This window comes from Vulpes vulpes, chromosome 1 (assembly GCF_048418805.1).
Source record: "Vulpes vulpes isolate BD-2025 chromosome 1, VulVul3, whole genome shotgun sequence".
In the NCBI taxonomy this organism is placed as follows: domain Eukaryota; kingdom Metazoa; phylum Chordata; class Mammalia; order Carnivora; family Canidae; genus Vulpes; species Vulpes vulpes.
In genome coordinates this window covers 115,732,901-115,755,456 of record NC_132780.1, presented here as the reverse complement: position 1 = coordinate 115,755,456, position 22,556 = coordinate 115,732,901, and the positions used below count along the sequence as shown (strand labels likewise).

General features: G+C 39.3%; 1 protein-coding gene across 9 annotated transcripts in view; it reads left to right on the top strand.

Annotated features, from left to right (window-relative positions):
- Positions 1-22,556, top strand: part of CCDC191 (coiled-coil domain containing 191) — an 89,812-nt gene that overhangs the window by 2,004 nt on the left and 65,252 nt on the right. For 2 of the 9 annotated variants that reach the window (XM_072723582.1, XM_072723613.1), the window contains exons 2-8: positions 651-689; positions 2,201-2,294; positions 7,592-7,733; positions 12,203-12,346; positions 15,520-15,698; positions 17,137-17,360; positions 20,382-20,535. In XM_072723582.1, coding sequence (XP_072579683.1) covers positions 670-689; positions 2,201-2,294; positions 7,592-7,733; positions 12,203-12,346; positions 15,520-15,698; positions 17,137-17,360; positions 20,382-20,535 — 957 coding nt within the window. In that variant the 5' untranslated portion in view covers positions 651-669. The remainder of the gene's footprint in view (positions 1-650; positions 690-2,200; positions 2,295-7,591; positions 7,734-12,202; positions 12,347-15,519; positions 15,699-17,136; positions 17,361-20,381; positions 20,536-22,556) is intronic. The other 7 variants (XM_025990081.2, XM_025990083.2, XM_025990082.2 and 4 more) reach the window with 4 other exon arrangements.

Sequence of the window (22,556 nt, the reverse complement as noted above, 5' to 3'; positions counted from 1 at the left end):
TAGGTAAGATAGTAAAGCCCCTTACTACAAGTTATTCTTGAAAACTGGGACTGAGGAAAAGGGCATACCCTTCTCCAAGTACATTTGCTTCCATGACATTTGAATAAACTGGCTAATTAGTACTTATTTGGGTTTTTTTAAGGAATATATCTAGCATTCCTCTATTTTGGCTCTGGAGAGCTTTATTTATTTATTTTTAAGATTTTTTTGTATTTACTAGAGAGAGGGAGAGAGACAAGCAGACCCGTGCTGAGTGCAGAGACAGACACAGGGCTTGATCCTATGACCCTGAGATCATGGCCCGAGCCAAAATCAAGTCAGCCTCATAACAACTGAGTCACCCAGGTGCCCCTCTGGAGACCTTCAAAAAAAAAAAAAAAAAAAAAAACTGACACCTGGGCACTATTCCAGACCAATTAAATTAGAATCTCCAGGTGGGCCTAGGTAGGAAATAAAAACAAGTCCCAGAGTAAGGCCTCATGTTTCTTCCTCTGACCATCATTCTGTGCTCTTGCTGAACTTGCTGATGAAATGGCTTGGCGAAAGAAAAAGGACACTTTTCCGTATGCTTTAGTCAGAGGGATAGATTAAATTGGCAAAGTTGATAAAGTTATTGCTGTGTATTAATATTCTGTATATATTATCTCCAGCCTGCCTTTGACCCTGACAATGTGGAACACTGGATTAAGGTAAGGCTACAGCCTAGTTAAAATAGAGAGTTAAAAGTCAGACATAGCCTGATGGAAAGGAATACTAATAGATCTCCGTTTTGCACATGTCTTGCTAGTTTTATTCTCATCTGGGTTACTTTAGTTTTATACTCTGTAGTATTTTGTTTGCATTATCCTGTTCATTCTCATGGAACTATGAATGACAAGAAAATGGGTATAGACATGCTCTTTGAAATGCTGTGAGGATCCCATGAAGAGGACTAAAGGAGCAGAGGGCAAGCTGTAAGAGGGAATGTGGTGGCCTCCCTCAGATACTGGAAGGACTGTACCATAGTTACAGTGCATCCCGAGCATGAGGTGAAAGCTGTGCATGCATCATAAGAATTTTCTAATAATTGGAGAGATCCAAAAATGGAGTGGACATCCTCATAAAGAGCTGTATTTCCTGTCAATGGAGGTATTCAAGTGGATTCTAAAATAGCCACTTAATGTTAGGACTAATGAAGAATATGTTTGAGCATTCTGTGTGTGGGGGGGTGGGGGGGAGGGCGGGGATTGAATTAGGTGACTTTCTGAACTGTCTTCCAGGCCTGAGGTCTGTATTTTTGAGTCCAAGTACCATTTGAGTTGAAAGTACTATTAAACTCCTTCAGGTGCATGCCGCTGAGGGTCAGTTTGGCAACTTGCCATACTCAATTCATTTGTGCAGCATATGTTTCCAAATCATGCAGCCTTTTCCTGGGAAAATATCTTTCTGCCTGGTAGTATTTTGAAGAGCTATTACTTATCTAAATTGACAGCCATTATAAGCACCAGGCCAGATGGAACCTAGGCCAGATGTAATCAATGTTAACTATTTATCCAGCCGGTATTTATTAAGAGCCTTCTAAGTGTTCGCCCTCTCCTTTGGACACTGAAGATAAAACAGTGCTGGGGGCAGGTATAGTTCCTGCCTTCCCAGAGTTTATAGTCCAGTGGAGGTTAAACAACTTACTTAAAACCGTCGGGAGAATAAAGGATGTAATAGAAGCATGCAGTGGGGGACGCTAATGCAGACAGGCTGGGGAAGGCTTCCTGGCTCTGCTGCAGGGCTGAATGGATCTGCCATTGCGGAGGCCAGCCCCTGGGAAGCCCACTCCCCAGCCTCCTCCTAAGCCTAGTTTCCATGTCAGTGCTGAGAGTCCCAATGCCAACCCCCTGCAGGGCTTAATTGCACATTTAGTTACCGCCTCTAAGTGAAAGAGGTTAAAAATCTGCTCTGACTTACGCACTTGTCAGCCTGACCCGTCAGATTTTTATCATTCCTTTTATCATTCCTCTAAAACTTCTGCAGTAGCTCTGTCTCCCTTATGCCCTCAAATCTCCCATCTCAAAAAAAAAAAAAAAAAAAAAAAAAAATCAGTAAGTCCTTACTTGACCCTGCCGGGTCCATTCTGATTATGGTGCAGCATCTTTTTCTTATCCAGTGTCTTTGGGAGTATAGCCTAGATTTCTGGCCCCTGCATCTTACTATCCTCTGGTGTCTATAGGAATTTTCTTCCTGCTCCTGTTTCTCACCACTCCACAGAAACAGCTCTCAGAAATGACTTCCTGATCAAATCTGTTCTTCATCCCCGAACTTGTGTAAGGTTCATTTGATACAGTTATCACTTTTTTTATTCCAGAAATCCTCTCCCTCAGTATCTTTTTAAAACAGTGTTTTCTCTTTTTTCTCCTATTTTTCGCTCATTGCTGTCATCTTTCCTGATTTTGTTCCCTGACCTATCCCACTCTGGGTGCATCCTAAACAGGTAGGACCTCTGGAACTAAGACTTCCAAATCCCTTTGAGTGCACCACTCTCTCAGAATCAGCTCAGATCTGGTTACGTGGAACAAGGGAGAGAATATGAAAGGGGTGTGGAGCATGTTGATGGTCAAGAAAGGGCTTTCTGGAGAACAGAAAAGATTACCAGGGCAGCACTGGGGACTTTGGCTGAAGTTGGTAACCAGAACTTTATGTGGTAGCAAAAACTGGTAGATCAGATTGATCCAGGCTTGAAGGTTTTCACTGGAGGGGCAAAGAGAGAAGAGATCTGAGGCTTCTCTAAGAGAGTAGTTGAATATCCACGCAGAGTAGGAAGGAGAGGACGCTTTAAGGACTCCTAGGTTGGGAAGAGGAGACCCATAGTGACTAAGGATGTGATTAGGTGCAACACTAATGTAGTGGAGGAGGGGGACTAAAAGAGGGAGATGGACAGGAGGTGATGTTGGGGTGGGGGCTATCAGCTTTGGGGCTGAACAATGGAAAATTCTGTGATGTCCATGTCAGTGAGTTGCTGTACAGGAAGTAGGAAAGGCCATTGGAATACAGTAGATCAAGCAAACCTGGAGGCTCAGTTGTTGGTGAGTCTTCCTCAGGCACGCTGAAGTCACTTAGACTCAGACAGATGCTTGAGTAGAACTGTGAATTGTGGGGAAGCTCACCCAAAATGCAACACTTCACCGTGATTTATAATTTATCCTTATCCTGATTTGATAAACTAACTCATCTCTTTACTACTGTGCATTCTGTTACTTTGATACTTGAGATTTTTTTTAAAAAGATTATTTATTTATTCATGAGAGACACACAGAGAGAGAGGCAGAGACACAGGCAGAGGGAGAAGCAGGCTCCATGCAGGGAGCCCGACATGGGACCCGATCCCGGGTCTCCAGGATCACGCTCTGGGCTGAAGGCGGCGCTAAACCCCTGAGCCACCTGAGCTGCCCTGATACTTGAGCTTTCTAAACATTTTCATTGATTCTCTATTCTTGAACCTTCAGGGATTTTGTATGCCATCCAATGAAACTGTAAATTCTAGATGGGCATTTAAGGCTGTCAGTCAAACTATGATATCAGTCTACCTGTAACGGCCCCTTTGTTGGGACTCTGTGTGCCTCTTGTCACGCCAGTCTCCTGCATCCCTATCTTCCCTTTGACTCACACTGATCCCCCAAACCTGGAATACCATTCTTCTCTGGGAGGCCAATCCTGATCATTCCCTTAAGGCTTAGCTTGAGATGCCCCTCTCAGTGAACAACTTCTCCTCGCCCACCTCAACCCCCTTGTCCCATCTTCTAACACTTTTCCCTTCAGAATTATTTTGCCATTCATACATAACAGAGACCATGTCAAGCATTTGCTTGTATAGAGTGATGAAAAAACAATTGGGCACTTTCAAAAATCTATTACTCCCAAAACTATTATTTATAAACAGGCAGTTTGCCCTTGAGGACATATTAAGGAACTTGTGCTTCTACCTCCCAGCCTTGAGGAAATGAAGGAGTGCATTGTACCTGCTGTTTCTGCCACTGAGTGGGACAGTGGGATTGATGTGCATAGTGGGACATGAGGAGCTCATATTGAGCATTTATAAGATCATGGGAATAACTGGGATGCTTCCTTTACAAATCATATACTTACACATAACACAGTTACTGAGTAGTAAACTTTTGAAGATATTCGAGGTTTCTTTCTAATCCCCCTGTGTTACTTTAGAGCTATTCTTGAGTGGTTTCTTGCACACGTGGCACATGACACAGTAAATAAGTAGGTATTAAGTAGGCAGGTAGATAAAAGGGAACTCTTTGGTCATTTTTAGTTTTATTTTCCCCTCAGTCGCCTTCAGTCAACTTGCTTAAAAAATGTGTTAAATTTTTGTGTGAATTCACACTTTGTTTTATTGAACTTTAATGTAAAACCTTCTATATCTTACATATTTACTTTGTATGAAATGGTTAGAAAAAAGAAAAATGGTTAGGATGGGATATCTTAAACAAGGAAATACAGAGACTTTCTAATCCTTAATATCATCTAGTATTTTTTTTTTTTTTTTTTTTTGGCCAAAATCTTCATGTTAAGGGATATCCCAAACACTTGCTTTGTAAGAGCCAAGCAGACGTTTCTCCTTACTCCCTTCCTTGTAACCATCCTGTGACCAAGTTCTTTGAACCAACCTAAGTCTTTCCCTACCTCCAAACTCTCTCTCTGCCTCCTTTGCCAAGAATCTACCAATTGCAATTCAGGTGACATAACCTATCCTACAGATTTTTCTTTCACTCGTAGACTTGAGACACTGAGTCTGCAATCCTTTTTGTTATTTATTTTTTGTTTGTGAGTGTTGGTTTTTTTAAAAGATTTTATTTATTTTTAAAAAAAGATTTTATTTATTCGTGAGAGACCCACACAGAGAGAGGCAGAGACATAGGGGGAGAAGCAGGCTCCATGCAGGGAGCCCGATGTGGGACTTGATCCCAGGACTCCAGGATCACACCCTGGGCTGAAGGCAGGTGCTAAACCACTGAGCACCCAGGCGTCCCTGTGAGTGTTGGTTTAAAAACTGAAAGTCGACCTATTTATTTGTACATTATTTACATATATGTGTATATAGCATGCACACGTGATCTATGTGAAATTCAACTTACTGTCTTAGAATTTGAAAACCCTAAAGGGAAGGACTATGTGCCAAGCATCTTGTGACCATACAATAAATGGCATATCGACCGTCATCAATTCGGGCACATCAGAGGCCAAGAAATAATGTGGGAGACAGATCTCTCCAGAGTGACCTCATAAAGAGTGAATGATACTTTCTTTCTTCTAACCTTGATTAGATCATTTTTTTTCTTTTTTTTCTGATTCATATCTTTTCCTGTGTGTTCTGTTTTCTACATGTTTTTCAAATTACCCTTGGCTTTTCAACTTTATTCCTTTGTTTCTAATTCAAACATAATATGTGAAACCCTTGAGAATTTAAAAGGTAAAGCCACTGGCAAGTTTTAGCAGAGGTACTACCAGCCTTTCTATGAAGGGCAAGAGGAAAAATCATTTTCAAAATAGGTCAGGCAACAATATAAACTGTGGGAAAGTGCAGCTTTTAAAAATAAGTTTTAGGGGCACCTGGGTGGCTCAGTTGAGTGTCCCAACTCTTGATTTCAGCTCAGGTTGTGAACTCAGGGTCTTGGTATCCAGCCCTGTGTCAGGTCCCTGCTCAGCAGGTAGTCTGTCCCTCTCCTTCTGCCCCTCCCCCAGCACATGTGCCTTCTCTCTCTCTCAAATACAGCTTTCAAAAAATAAATTTTACATGTATTCATTTTTTTTTTTTTAACATTTATGGGGCACCTATTGTCTGCCAAGCACTATTATGGGTACTGTGGGTTTCACGCATGAAGAGAACAAACATGCCTGCTCACATTCTACTAAGGGGGACAATAAATGGTAAAATATGTTATAAGGTCTTAAGTGCCATAGAGAAAATAGAGAAGGGGAATAGAGAGAGCTGTGAAGAGGGTGGTTACAGTTTCCCGTAGGGCAGTTGGACAAAGCCTTACTCTGAAGGTGACATTTGAGTAAGGTCAAGAGGAGGCCAGGAAAAGAGCTGTATGGCCATCGAGGGAGAGCAGTCCAGCAGAGAGGAAGTAAGCTCAAAAGTCACGAGATGGGGCGTGCTTGGCATATATCTGAGGAGGGATGCACAAGGTGAGTGTGGCTGAAGTCGAGTGACCGTGGGGTGTAGTAGATAAGATTGGAGAGCTCACAGAGGGCCTGATGGTGCAGTGCCTTGAAGGACATTGTAATGACTTTGATTTTTATTCTGCATGCGATAGAGAACTGTTCAAGGATTTTGAGCAGAGTTACATCTGGTTTTTATTTCAAAGGGATTGTCTGCTGTGGTGGGAGACTATCACAGAAAACCTGTCAGGGAATTGGGGTGCCTTGGACCAGGTGATGACAGAAGAGGTGACAAGAAGGGGTCAGATCCCGGATATATTTTGAAAATAGAGGCAACAGATTTCCTGATAGGTTAGTTGTGGGGTAGGAGGGAAAGAATAGAGGACTCCAAGGTTTTCATTCCGAGAACTGAAAAAGTGGAATGGTAACTGCCCAGGTTGGAAGCTTGGGAACGCAGCAGATGTGGAGGAAAGCAAGTTTGTGGGGAGAGAAAAAGTCGGGGATAATTGCAAAATACGTTCTTTTATACTGTGCAGATGAACCGACGTGCCAACACAGTTTGCACACCTCCACCAATCCCATGAATTAGGCCATATTTTTATTGTTAAGACATTCTGGATGATAACAGTTCAGCAACTCTGTCCCAATTTTATTGAGCCTACTGTTTGTATGATGGGAAGTTCTTTTCAGGGCTAGTAATTTGAGGAAGTGTAGCTAATCTGCCTCTTCATATTCATATGCAAATCGCAGTGACATTGGTAGCTAATAAAACACTGTTTTCTATTTAAAATAAAATATCCAGGTGTCAGGATCCCATTACTAATACTGTAAACAAAAGTTATCTAAAGTTTAAATAACTTTTTGTTCAAAAATAAATGTTGTGAGTACGTGTTAAAATTTGGTAAAATAATCCTGGGGTCCCAGGATGGAGTCCTGGGTTGTGCTCCCTGCATGGAGTCTGCTTCTCCCTCTGCCTATGTGTCTGCCTCCCTCTCTCTGTGTGTGTCTCTCATGAATAAATAAATAAATAAAATCTTAAAAATAAAATTTGGTAAAATATTGGAATTCGTGTTTTTAAAAAAAATGAAATTATTTGGGGTGTTTAAGCCTCAGTTCCTTCAAAAAATGGAAAAATGGAAATATCTCAGTAGGTGATAGAATATCCGTTTCTTGGGACTCATGGGTAGCTCAGCGATTAAGCATGTCTGCCTTCGGCTCAGGGCGTGATCCTAGAGTCCTGGGATCGAGTCCCACATCGGGCTCCCTGCATGGAGCCTGCTTCTCCCTCTGCCTATTGCCTATGTCTCTGCCTCTCTCTGTGTCTCTCATGAATACATAAATAAAATCTTAAAAAAAAAAATCAGTTTCTTGAGTAGGAGAAAAGTTCCTTAGCCCTGAACAAAGTTGTGTCATCTTAATGGATTTTTTTGTTGTTGTTGTTATATTGAAGAGGGTGGAGAAAGCCTCAGAATTTGCAGTTTCGAAAGCATTTTCTGCTAGAAATTCCCATTTGTCCAGAAGGCTTTGGAACCAAATTGTAGATTTGGAAACATCGGAGCAAATAGAGGATCATGATGAAGTCTATGCAGAAGGTAAGACAATACATTTTTTTTGTTGCAGTGTTGACAGTTCTTTAGAATATAGCTTATTAAACATAACTTTTTAATGCATTTCTAAGTACAGAACAGCAACTATTCTTTCTCTTAATTTTTGTGTCTTTCAACCTCCCTGAAACTAATTTACTCTGGAGTGAACTCCAGTATCACAGGTAAGGGGCCCGGTGGCGCAGCGGTTTAGCGCCGCCTGCAGCCCACGGTGTGATCCCGGAGACCGGGGATTGAGCCCCACGTTGGGCTCCCTGCATGGAGACTGCTTCTCCCTCTGCCTGTGTCTCTGCTTCTCTCTCTCTCTCTCTCTCTGAATAAATAAATAAATAAATCTTAAAAAAAAAAAATTACAGGTAAGGCTATATTTAAGGTCCATTTTGTCTCCTGAAATGGAATCCCATCTAGAGGCAGTTTGATATGATAGAGCTAACTGGTGAGTGTTATAAGGTATCAGTCCTGTGGCATGGAGGGCAGCATAATAATCTTATCTAATATTATGAAATAATTTGACCATTGGGTTGTAAATCCACTTTATTCTTTATGAAGAGAGTCTAAAACTGATTTAACTTTCCTGTCTCCCCAAAACATTTACTCCTCTGGAATTTAGTATTTTAGTGTTTAATGCTCTTGGGAACTCCAGCATTTAGGGGTGAAGAAATCAGGAGAAGCCAGAAAAGAAGACTGGAAAGGAGAGGCAAGAGAGGTGGGAAGACAGTCAGAATGACCATGTCCTGGAAGCCAGCTTCCATTTGGATTATTTAGGTTTCTATTTACTCACAGTATGTCTTTATTCAAAAAAATATGTATTATATAACTATTGCCTTATATAATTGCATATATATAATTTATTCATAATAAAAATTACATGTTTGTAATATATGTATATATACGTGTATATATACACACACCCATACATATGTATACATACATATATATGTATATACAATAATACAATTATTAGTCTGTGCCAGGTACTATTTTTGACACTGGAGGAACAGATTTTAAACGAGAGGGAAAGCCCTTGCTTTCATGGAGTTTATATTCTGGTGTGGGAATAAAGAAAACTTAAAATAATTAAGTAGTGATAAATCATTCAAGTTTGGACCTGAATAATAAGAAGGAGCCAGTGATGGAAGAAGAGTATCCAAGAAAAAGGGAAAAGTAGCATCAAGACTTAGTACAGACAAGCTTGAGGTGCTCGAGGAACGGAAAGAAGACCAGTGTGGCTGGAGCTTCCCAGTGGAGATGAGCTTGCGGGAGTGAGCAGAAGACATATTACATACATAGGGCCTTATAGGCCTGGGGAAATAATTTAGATTTTATTCTGAGTATGATGAGACATCGTTGAAGTGATTGAAGCAGAGGTACAACTGTACAACATTTTAAGTATGTGAAGAATGAATTATAGGGGAGAAAAAAGGGAGGAGGAAGATCAGCGGGAGGCTGGTGCAGTGGTCTGGGTGAGCAATAATGGCCCTTGGTCTTGGGGGGTTAGTAGAACTGGAGATGCAGAAAGAAGATTGGTTCAGAAATCGGTAAGGCTATGTCTTGCCGAGGCCGTCTCCCAGCCCACTAGTGGGAATACACAATATACTTTAGCCTCCTGAAGTTTCTGAGAAATTCTGCTGTTTTAAAAAATGTTTACTTCATTTTCTAAGCTTTCTATATTATGAAACTCTTTGTATCCTGAAATCCATATTCATATCCTGAAGAATTAGTGATTTATATTAGAAAGTACTAGTGTATGGGAAGAACATGGTTTTCAAAGGTTTATATCCTTTTTTTCTCCTCTCCTCCATCATCTGTTAATATTCAGTAAGAACATGGGCAGCCTGGGTGGCTTAGTGGTTTAGTGCCGCCTTCAGCCTGGGATGTGATCCTGGAGACCCGGGATTGAGTCCCACGTCAGGCTCCCTGCATGGAGCCTGCGTCTCCCTCCGTCTCCCTCCGTCTCCCTCCGTCTCCCTCCGTCTCCCTCCGTCTCCCTCCGTCTCCCTCCGTCTCCCTCCGTCTCCCTCCGTCTCCCTCCGTCTCCCTCCGTCTCCCTCCGTCTCCCTCCGTCTCCCTCCGTCTCCCTCCGTCTCCCTCCGTCTCCCTCCGTCTCCCTCCGTCTCCCTCCGTCTCCCTCCGTCTCCCTCCGTCTATCTCATGAATAAATGAATAAAATCTTTAAAAAAATATTCAGTAAGAATCAGTGTTCTGAGGAACATACTTTGAGAAGTTCTGCTTTAATGCAGCCTTTAGAGCCTCTCATCCAACAGGAGGTATTCCTACAGTTGAACCCTCCAATGGAAGTTCTATTTCTTTTTTCTTTTGGGGTACTTCATAGAAAACCCCTATTTACTAATGAATGGCACTTAGTAGATCTGAATTATTCTACATATAAATCACTATATATGTAAATGTCTGAATTACTGCACACAGAGTTACTTGGTAAATATCTGTCAACTTTCTCTACCTACCTCTGAAAGCCCACATTTGTTGCTAGTATACTTTTTATACTTGGTTCCTACTACCTTGATTCATTGTTGTTTAGTTTATATTTCCTACATTCCTATCTATATTAAATGCTTTTTGGCATCATTTAATGTAAGAAATATTCCATTCCTTCAGAGCTATGTGCTAGTGGTAACAATGATGAAGCTAATGCTGAAATACATACTTCTCTTCTTTGAAACCCTTATGCCCTTTGCATAGAGCTGTTGGATAATGAGGATAGTGATGAAGGTATTGCTAAAGTAGACATTTTCTCCCATACGTATACTTTTAAGAAGATTTTCCGAATATCACTAAGGAAGAAATCCAAATAGAAATTGGCTTCCAGGATAGCAGATTATTTAGTTTTCCTCCTACCTCAGTAGCCTCTCCTTCCTAGTCTCTTCTTGGTTCGGCCTTATCTCTTCAATCCCTAAATACCAGAGTTCCTCAGGACTTACTCCTAGAACCGGTACTCTATCCATCTTCTTCCTTTGGTACTCTCATCCACTTCTGTGGCATTAAATCCACAGTGGTATAAGCCAATACCTATTTGACATCCTTTTTTTTTTTTTTTTTTTTTTTTGAAGATTTTATTTGATTTGAGAGAGAGAGAGAGCGCACAAGCAGGGGGAGCAGCAGGGAGAGGGAGAAGCAGGTTTCTGCTGAGCAGGGAGCATGATGTGGAGCTCAGTCCCAGGACCCTGGGATCATGACCTGAGCTGAAGGCAGACACTTAACCGACTGAGCCTCCCAGGTGCCCCACTATTTGACATTCTTATTTGTATGTCTCCTACGCATTTCAAACCAAACTAGTCTAAAACTGAATTCCTGATCTTCTCCCTCGGCCTTCTCCATCTCAGTAAATGGCATCTCTATTTTTACAGTTGCTTAGGCCAAACAAAACCTTGTAGATTTCTTTCTCTCACTTCCCATATCTACTACATTAGCAAATCTACATTAGCAAATCCTATCAATTCCACCTCAAAACAATACTTTCTAAAATTGGATCATTTGGGGGGCACCTGGGTGGCTTTGTGTTTGAACATATGCCTTCTCCCTCTGCCTATGTCTCTGCCTCTCTCTCTGTCTCTCATGAATTAATAAATAAAATCTTAGAAAAAAATAATAAATAAAATTGGACCAATTTTAATAATTCATCTGCAGATCCAGGCTACTATCACTTCTTTCCTGGATTATTACATTTGTCTCTCAATTGATGTTCACTACTTCTGTGCAAGGGATTTTCAACTTCAGCACTGTTGATGTTTTGGGCCAGATAATCATTTTGGGGGCAGTTGGGGGGCTATCCTCTGCATTATTGGATGTGTAGCAGCATATCTGGCCTCTGCCCACTAGATGTTAGTATCCTTTATCCCTATTGTGATAACCAAAAATGGCTCCAGACATTGCCAGATGTCTCTTGGGCAATATCATCCCTGAACTAGAATCACTGCTCTAAACCTGATCCCCACATTCGCACTTTACTTTATCTCCTCTTATTCCCCCTTCACTCCTTTCCCGTCACACTGCCTCCTTGCTATTTCTCTAACAATCTGGACATTCTCTTCCTAGGGCCTTTGCAATTGCTTTCCCTCTGCATGGAATAATATTTCCTTACATATTCATAGGCTTGCTTCCTCACTTTCTTCTTCCCTTCTTTACCCAAATGTCTTCTCAGTGAGACCTCTTTGAACCCCTAATTTAAAACTGTCAATACCCATCTTCTATTTCTTATACACCATTTCTCCTTTGCCTACTCTGTTTTTCCTATTTACTTATGGTCTCTCTTCTCCAATTAGAATGTAAACTTCATTGGTGGTAGATTTTATTTGTCCTGTTTTGTTTGCTGCTCTATTCCCAGCATCTAACACAGTACCTGACACATAATAGATGCTCAATTAATATTGACTGAGTGAATGAAGAAAGTCTCTGAAGTAACAGTAATATTAAAAAGACTTTTTCTGTTTTATTGATAGCTCAGGAGCTAGTCAATGACTGGTTAGACACCAAACTTAAGCAAGAACTAGTAAGTGATGGCGAAGGTGATGCTGAAGACACTGTGTCAAATATCCCTCCTGTGCTGGAAGCCAGTGGACATTTGAAATATGACAAGTTTGATGGTAAGAACTTGTCTCATTGTTCTAAGCTTTTAATCTAATGAATGTATCTAAGAGGTCTTTTTAATTGTTTTAAAAAATAAATGATATATTATTTGACTTTTCTGGGTTTTACTTAGTTTTATAATTGGCTTTAGTTTTTCTTGGTTCAATATAAATTATCTATATCCTCAGTAAGTTCATGGTGTTTTTAAAGTTAAAATATTCTATTTGTAATTCTTCTTATGATTATTATAGCAATTAATGCTCTGAGTATCTCTTCCCATATATTGTTGGATGACTCTTTACTTTGAAGGGGGCCACATTTAAACATTTTATATTGGGATCCCTGGGTGGCGCAGCGGTTTGGCGCCTGCCTTTGGCCCAGGGCGCGATCCTGGAGACCCGGGATCGAGTCCCACGTCGGGCTCCCGGTGCATGGAGCCTGCTTCTCCCTCTGCCTGTGTCTCTGCCTCTCTCTCTCTCTCTCTCTCTCTCTCTCTGTGACTATCATAAATAAATAAAAATTAAAAAAAATAAATAAATAAACATTTTATATTTATAAAATGTTTCACATCATTAGGAGTCTATTGCTTGTACACAGAACTAGTGTGTGAGGGTTCCTCGAATATACTCAGAATTTGATTTGTTTTATTCAACATAAAGGTAGGCCTAGTAATGGTGGAGGCAGCTTCTCATGTGTGACTCCTACATCACTGGTAAACTCCCCTGGCAGTATTCCCCGTGTTTAGGACTCTACAGAAATCTCCTACAAAATCCCCAGCCCAGGAATGACAAAGTCTTGAGCTCTTAGCTAGAGAAATTCAAGAACACCTAGTCGGATCTCCCCTCTTCACTTCGTCAGCTAGAGATCCTTCTGTAGTATCCCTCACATGGGGTGATATAATCTCTGCCAACACATCTCCCAGGATAGGAGGAGCCCAGTCAGTTGTTATGGGGCTATAATCCTCATACATTCTCTCCCAGGAAAATAAGGAGTTTGACCTCCGAAGCTTTTACTTTATAGTGCAAGAGAAAATATCATATTGGTTTTTCGTGTGAGAGATATAATCGTATCTCTCATGTGTCGTGCTTCTAGCTTAAATATACTAGCTTACTCAACAGTTCTTCGTATCACATTGTTTCTAATCTTATCATGCTGGTTGCCATCTTCTAGATGTTTTCTATTTATCAATATCATTATTAAATTGAGGCATTTGCATACTTCATATTTATTCTGAAGCATATATGGAATATAATGAACTATTACTTACTTTCATATGGTGCTAGTAGATGTAGTTATGTTTCTTTACTTAGATTGGCAATTATCATCTAGTATCATACCAGGCCTCACTCATCTATGCTTGTAGAGTTTTTGGTTTTATTTTCTTGGTGTTTTTGGATCAAAATTGAACAAAAATATTATGTAGCCATTAAAAAGGATGTTTACTGAACATATTAACATGTGATTATCTCAGTAGACACAGGAAAAGTACTTGACAAGATCTATCATCCATTCCTGATTAAAAACACGCAGCAAAATAGTAATAGAAGGTAGAGTCCTCAACCTGACAAAGGGCATTTACAGAAGAAGACTTATGGAAAACAAAAACCAAAATACTTTATCAGGAATTACATCTAATGTAAATAGATTAAATATTCCAATTAAAAGACAGGATTGGCAGAATGAATTTTAAAATATGACATAACTATATGCTGTCCATAAGACATAATTTAGATTCAAAGACACAAACAGATTGAAAGTAAAAAGATGAGAAAAGATAGACCATGCAAGCAGTAACCAGAAGAAAGTGAGAGCAGCTTACTAATATCAGTCAAAATAGGCTTTAGGATAAAAAATTGTTACAATGGCCAAAGAAAGGCATTTTATAATGATAAAGGATCCACTGTCAAGAAAACACAGCAAGTCTAAACATATATACACCTAATAAGAGCCCCAAAATACCTGAGGCAAAAACTAACAAAGTTGAAGGGAGAAATAGATAATTGCACAATTCTTCAAATTATCTGGAGACCTCATACCCCATTTTCAGTAATGTATGGAACTAAACAGAACATCAACAAGGAAAATGTTTTCATCATTAGTCATTGAGAAAATGCAAATTAAAACTACCTTGAGTAGGTACATACTTCTGTATCAAAATGGCTTATATCCAAAGATTGACTATATTAAGTATCGATGAGGATGTGGAGGAACTAGAACACTCCTGTACTGCTGGGGAGAATATAAAATTGTGTAATCACTTTGGAAAACAGTTTGATAGGTTTTTTTAAGAAGTTAAACAGCTACTTCTATGATCCAGCCATTCCACTCCTAGGCATTTGCCCAAGGGAAAGGAAAGCATATGTTCATATAAAAACTTGTACACAAATGTTTATAACAACTTTGTCATAGCCAAAATCTGGAAACAGCCCAAATGTCCATCCATGAATGAATGAACTAAATTATGGTATACCCATACAGTGGAATACTAATCAGCAATAAAAAGTGATAAACTATTGATAAAACACCATGATGAATCTCAGAAATAATTATGCTGAGTAAAAGAAGCCTGATCAAAAAAAGTACATAGTGTATGATTTAATTGATAAAAACAATTCTAGAAAATGTAAATTATAGTGAGAGAAAGCAGGTCTGTGGTTGCCTGGGATAAGACAGAGAACATGGGGAGGAGTGGGAGGAGGAGACTGCAAATCAGCATGAGGACCCTTTTGGAGCTGACAGACATGTTCCTTATCTTGATTATAGTGATGGTTTTATGGGTAGATGTATATATCAAAACTTATGGTAGACTTTAAATATTTACAGTGTATTGTACATCAATTATACCTCAATAAATCCATTAAAAAAAAAAAGCCATGGAGTCTTCAAGGATGTTTAGACTGAAGTAGTAGCTTTTACATTTGGCAGTGAAGGAGTCTTTAGTGACTTGGGTGAGGATAACTCCTCATGAGTGGAGGGTTGGTTTTTTTTTTTTTTTTTTTTTTCCTTCCTCTCAGTTGAAGGTAGTTAATTGCTCAGGGCTATCCTCATCCAGTTGGCATTATCAGTTACTATTTATTGAACACTCACAGCTTTGTATTTTTATTGTACCAGGATTATTTATATAAATATGGAAATTGTACTAAATTTTTAAAAATTTTCCCTTTTTTTGTTGTTGCTCTGTCTCCCCCAGAGTTGTGTGGCTATTTGGAGGAAGAAGAGGAAAGTACCACTGTTCAAAAATTTATAGACCATCTGCTCCATCAAGAAGTGGTGGATTCTGGAATGTTGGAAGATCTTGGAATGAATGGAAACCAAGACAAGCAGCAGCAGAAGGATCCTCGTCTTACCATGGAGATGAGACATAAGCAGGTGGGAGGGAAAAACAAAATTAAAATGGGTAACAGGAAGCAATCTTTGTGTAGCACATTTAATAAGCTTAAATAAAGACTTAGGCTTTATTATGAAAAAGGGTGCCATCTGTGGTTTGGTTAGAAAGAATAAAAATAAAATATAAGAACTTCAGAAGAAAAATAATGCTCATAAACTGAGGACAGGAAACAATTTATTTAAGAAAACCGAAAAAAGGAATAATTGATTTTGAACAACGGAGTGGTGAACTAAATTTTATTAGTTTGTATATGGTACTATTATAAATATGTAGATTGGTTTTGCTTGAATTTGATTTTTGAACTGTGACATCAAAATATTAATATCATGAATATTCCAGTGAATGTTATAATGATAATTCTTTTCCAGACAACTGAAAAATTCACTCATTTTGTGATTATAATTTGAAAGGGAGGACAGATCTGAATTAAATCTAGTTCAGCTGTTTTGAATTAGAAAGGCATATGGGAACTTTCTTTTCTTCAAAGGGAATAAATAGTGGGTTATAGAAAAAAGATGCATCTCAACTCTTTGTAGGGAAGCTTCAGGAAATCAGAATGACCAAGTCTTTCCCACATGTCCAGAACTAAGCCTGAACTAGAACAGATGTCTACACATTGTATGTTGTCTTTCAAAACCCTGAATTTCTGATTGCTTTCAAATATTAAGGTATGCCAAAGCACTGAGGATGTTAGAAAAAGGGATAGAAGTATGATCCCAGTTTGGCTTTGTGATAAAAGGGAGGAGAGGAGGTTCAATAAGAGATTGTCAGTATCTAGAAGTCTTATCATAACTGGAGAGTAAGATAAGGTTGAAGGTAAGTGAAGTGGAAGGGAAAGGAGCCCTCCTTAATTCATAGCTAGAAAAGCCTCTAGGGAATTAATAGGTTTGAAAAATTGACTGTGCTTATTCAGAAATATCTGTGAAAGTCATGGTTTTGACTTCCAAATATGAACCAGAATCATTGATATATTTAAATAATGATAAAAGTGTGTTCCTCATGGCACTAAAGTATTGTTGTCTCTTTCACAATGCAGCCTCCCCAGAATATCCATATTCTTTCTTAAATTATAATCAGAGTGCACACAGCAGTAGTGTGCACCTTGGAAAATATTAGGGGTGGGAAGTCATTATTAAGAATCCAGAACTTGGTGTCTGACGCACTAGACTTTTAACTTTTCCATGATGCAAATCATTCCCAGAGTGCTGGGAGCCCTCTTATCTGACCTCATCTAGACTTGTATTGATTCTTACCCAAGCAAAGAAGGGATTTCTTTCTATTCTTCCAATGAACAGTGGGGCTTCTGGGCCAGAACGTTTCAAACTGGGCATATCGTGAACTTGAAAATGTATTCTAAGCTTTTGCATATCCTTTTCTATTTGGAAGGCTGCATTTCACCCTCATTGTATTCTCTTTAAGGTGAAAGAGAATCGCATGAGACGTGAGAAAGAACTGGAGCGCCAGAGAATGGAAAAGATCCAGAAAAAATCAGTCTTCTTAGAGGCTCAATGTTTGGTACAGGAAGAAAAGAAAAAGAAGGCTCTGGAGGCCAAGAAAGAGGAGGAGGAGATTCAAAGGGAGATGGTAAAGCTGCGGAGGGAGCTAATTGAGAGGAGACTTGCTGTGGAAGAAGCATGGAAAATGTAAGCCAGCCGCGGTGAGCAGTGTAGACTTTTTGTCTAAACGATCATTTTGGAAGTACTTGGAAGTTTAAAAACATGGACATTGTGATAAACAAAACACCCAAGAGAAATCACCCACTATTTCATGATCTTAACAAATTAACTGTTTACATTTTTCTGTTTCCTCTGGGTCTTGATCCCTTTACATACCTAATTGCAACCATAAAGTACATTCAATTTATTTTGCTTCTTGTAATTAACACATTGCCCAGAGTCCTGAGGTCTTATACTATTTCTCCGTTGAGTTCCTAGACCATAATTTATGTAATAACCTTACCCCCTTCTGATAAGCATTTCAACTATTTCAAATTTTTCACCATATAATAATGCAGCAGCTTCCTTAAGCATAGAGCTTTTTATTTTCTTAGGAGTGTAATTACTGAGGTAAATGGTATAGGCCTTTTGACAACTCTTGAAATATTGCCAAATTGCTTTCCAAATGGGTTGTACTTATTTACACTATTGTTGGCAGTGGGCCAGTTTACCTACCACATTCTTCTTTGCATGGAGAGTACTATCATTTTCAATATTTTTGCACTTTTAATAGGTATTATGTTAGTTTGCATTTCTTTGGTTACCCAAACATTAAGATTAAACATGTTTCCTTACGTTTGCTAATTGTGCCTCAGCCTACGTGAATCCTGTGAGTGTCTTATCTTCTGATAATCATACAGTGTTACCATTGCCTTCCAATTACTGATGAAGAACAGGAACACCTGACATAAGAGGAGAATCAAAATAGTCCTCATAGGATATAGTACGGTTATGTACCCTCATGCAGAAAATGAGCTTCTAAATGAAATAACTAACATATGTATGCTGAGAAACAGCACTGATGCATGACCTGATGTGACTGAATCTCACAGAGGCCAGAAAGACCTGTTAGATAATCCCTTCCACCCCCATCAGCCTACACAACTTTTCTGCTGGAATTCCTGATTGCTGTTACTCTGTCTATCCAATTTAAAACCACTCACCAGTGCACATGTGCTTTACTCTCTCAAAGGCCAGGCCGAGGCCTCCTCCAGACCCCATTCCTTTCAGAAAACAATCACCAGTGTTTTAGTGAGTTCTTGCTAAGGTCAACCTTACTTTTCAGATTGCTCTCAAACCCTGAAAAATCTAGGCTGACCTAAAATAAATTGTGAAAACAAGTAACAGTTGATGGTAATGGGATGCTCTGCTCATAGTGGGCACTCAACAAATGTTCACTGCCCACCCATTCCTTTTAAAAGTTTGGATCTTATCCACAGTGCCAGTGATGTGGATAATATACTCTACTGCTAGCAGATGAACTGATTTAAACGTTCCAGAAGGCAATTGGGTAATAAACAACAGGAGACATAACATGGTATTACTATTGACCTAGAAATTCCAATATTAGGAAAACTATAAGAAAATGGTCAGAAATCCAGACAAAAATTTGTGCACAAAGATAATCAAGATATTATTTATAATGGACATTTATAAATACTGGAGAAATTAGTGAAAATGGTTATACAATGAGACAGCACTGACATGTCAGTGTTTTGTTGTTGTTTTTTTTTTTTTTCCTGACTTTTATATCTCCAATTGTTCACAGTGAGCAGCTATCACTTTCATGACAGATACATATTTTAATATTATTTTAGAAAATCAGATCCATAATTTTAGAACTGTATTTCTTTAAATGGCCACTATGCTCTGCCCATAACTATCTAACAACGTCATGGCATTTGGATAGAATCAGTAAAATTTTATTATTGATAGGGCTTTTTAACTTATTTGTAAGCTATCCTAAATCTGCATCATTGCATAGTTTTAAAGTATCTTCTCTAAGAGCTTTATTAATTACAAAGGGAGAAATGGCAACTTTATACGGGAGAAGTCCCCTTAACCAAGTAATGGTTAACCTCACCAATAATAAGATGTAACATTGTATGTCCTCTCTATGTATGTGAGGTTTAACATGTAGACTCTTTTGGCATCCCTCTCTCAATTTTCATTTCCACAACTATAAAGTGAAATTCAGAAAGACAAGGTGATTTGTGTGAGCTCTCACAGCTGATTTGTGGCCAAGGCCTAGGAATCCTGATTGCTGACTAGGTGCTATTTTTACTCTAGCATTGGTGGTATATATACCTTACACAAATACACATACATATACTTTAATACACTCCAATAAGTGAGCGGTGACTGTGAGCTTGCCTGAGTTGTCATGGGGAAGAGACCTGGATGAGAATGGATAGGTGGGTGAGATAGAGGATGACCAGAGAAATGAGCAACAAAGTTACTGGGCAATTATTGTCACTTGCCTGAAAGCTCTTTCTTCTTCTTTTCTTTCTTTTCTTTTCTTTTTTTTTTTTTTTTTTAAAGATTTTATTTATTTATTTACAAGAGACACAGAGAGAGAGGCAGGCTCCCTGCGGGGAGCCCGATGCGATCCCCGGTCTCCAAGATCACCCTCCAAGCCAAAGGCAAATGCCCAATTGTTGAGCCACCCAGGCATCCTGAATGCTTTTTCCTTATTGTTATTAAATTCTATTTTTTCTCTTTTCAGCTATTTTGGAATTAATATAAATTCCACTGTCTCCTTATGCAAGAATACCTGATTCTTTCATTATTTTTCCTCCCTAGAAACCTTGTAAAAGCCTTGGGGCAAAAATTTCATCCCTTATCTGAGGGCCCTTTTCTGTTACTCCCTTCGAAGAAAAGAGAGAACTTATGTCTACATGAGAGAATACCTAGGAGTTGTTAACTCTCAAATTTTTATCAAAGTATCACTCAATGGTAAACTCAATAAAAGTACTTTACCAAAATATCTATAGGGCTTTCTACTTTTCAGAGTGTAACACTCTTATTTAATCTATATTTTATGAAGGAATAAACTAAGGCTCAAAAAAATCTGTTTTCTGATGGAAAATGTTTGTTCCACAATAGTACGTTGTAATTACCCGTCGTTAAGTCTGTTGTTCATACACGTATTTTTAAAATTGTTAACAGAGAGCGGAAAAAGCAGGAAGAAAATTCTCCAAAAAATACAGAAACAGGCTTGTGTCAAAGTGATTCTCTTCTTCTGCATGAAGAAAAAATGGCAAAGGAAAGAAAGAAGAAATTGAGAGCTTTGTTAATCCAAACATTCAAGGAAAATCGTCAGGTGGGACTTCTAACTTCTTTGTTCAGCATTCTGTAGCATAAATGACAGAGGGCTCTATCAGAGGTGGGCCAGTATCATATGAAGCCCAACTGAACCTCCCCGCAAATACCGAATAGCCCACGCTGTTTGTTCTGTGTTACCCAGCTGGCCTAGGGCATGGGGCAGTGCTCCATTCTCCTGTCTGGGGTCTATTCCTATAGATACTCCATGTGATCTTGGGAGACTGGGTGTTGATTTGAGGTGGCTTCCTAAATTACCCTTTTCAGCATAGTATGTAACTAACTACTCATGTAGATCTCTGGTAGGTTTTGAAAGCTTGGCTTCCATAGTCTTCTGGATTATTCAGAAGAATTACTCAGAAAAGTCACTTCCTTCTGATAGCTAGGATCTTAAAGCAATGATACACTTCTCCTTTTCATGGTCTGCATTTTATTTTACTCTTTTCTCCCTCTCTTTTACTTTCACTTTTTGTAAAAATTACTGGTCAATTTTTTTATTGACAAATGAGGATCCTCTCCAGTCCATTTAAGCAGAAGATTCTTTCAGTGAAGTGGGATTGACAGCAGTATGCGTTTGGGATTTATAACATTTCAGGTGAAAGGGATTACTTGGAAGATTTGTAAAATGAGAGGGTTGGCTGAGAAAAGATAAATATGGATATTTTATATTTTTTATAACACCCACCCAGAGCCTTAGGCTTTGCTGAAATTCAATGAGAGCTAGTGGCATGAATGCAGGAAAGCACAGATTTGACAAGAGAAAGGACAATGTCACAATGGTATTGAGGGAGCTTGATAAATATAGTACAGACTTATAGAAACCCTGGAAATCATAACAGGAATTTGAATATAATATTGAGAAGTGGGATATGAACAAGAGACCACAGTAGTCTTAAGAAATTTAAAAGGAGGGATCCCTGGGTGGCACAGCGGTTTGGCGCCTGCCTTCGGCCCAGGGCGCGATCCTGGAGACCCGGGATCGAGTCCCACGTCGGGCTCCCTGCATGGAGCCTGCTTCTCCCTCTGCCTGTGTCTCTGCGCGCCTCTCTCCTCTCTCTCTCTCTCTCTCTCTCCCTCTCTCTCTCTCTCTCTCTCTCATAAAGAAAAAAAAAAATTAAAGGGCCCACATTGGGGACACCTGGGTAGCTCAGCAGTTATGCATCTGCCTTCGGTTCAGGGTGTGAACCCGGGATTCAGGATTGAGTCCTGCATCACGCTCCTTGCAGAAAGCCTGCTTCTCCCTCTGCCTGTGTCTCTGCCTCTCTCTCTCTCTCATGAATAAAATCTTAAAAAAAAAAAAAAAAAAAAAAAGAAATTTAAAAGGAGAGAGACATGGGGTGCCTGGGTAGCTCAGTCACTTAAGCATCTTCCTTCAGCTTGGGTCATGATCTCAGGGGCCTGTGTTGGAACCCATGTCAGGCTCCCTGCTCAGTGGGAGCCTGCTTCTCCCTCTCCCTCATGCTCTCTCTCTCTCAAATAAATAAATAAAATTTTTGAAAAAATGTGGTGGAGGCATTTTGGACTGATGGGCAAGAAGTCATAATTATTGAGATATAAAACAAGGGTTTTGGTTAGAGTTTTGGCTTTAGGAATAGAGAAGGAAGAGTAGCAGGAGGAAATGTTAAGAGTTGGGATTAACATTTTGAGAAAGATTGGCAAGGACTCGAAGATGCTACATCCTTCTGGAGACCAATAGAATTGATATGTCCCTCCTACAATAACAGTTCAGATTTCTGAAGGAATATAGGAAAGGAGATGAGTACTCAGGGGACCATTTAGAGAAGGGGTGAGGAAAACATGCCAAGAAATGTTATCCAACCAATGAGAGATGAGTAAGACACATTTTTTCCAGAAACTTAATTTGTAAATTTCACTGAAGTTCACTGTACAGGAGAAATAATGCATGTTTTATTTTTTTTATTTTTTTTAATTTTTTAATTTTTATGATAGTCTCACACACACACACACACACACACACACACACACACAGAGGGAGAGAGAGAGAGAGAGAGGCAGAGACAT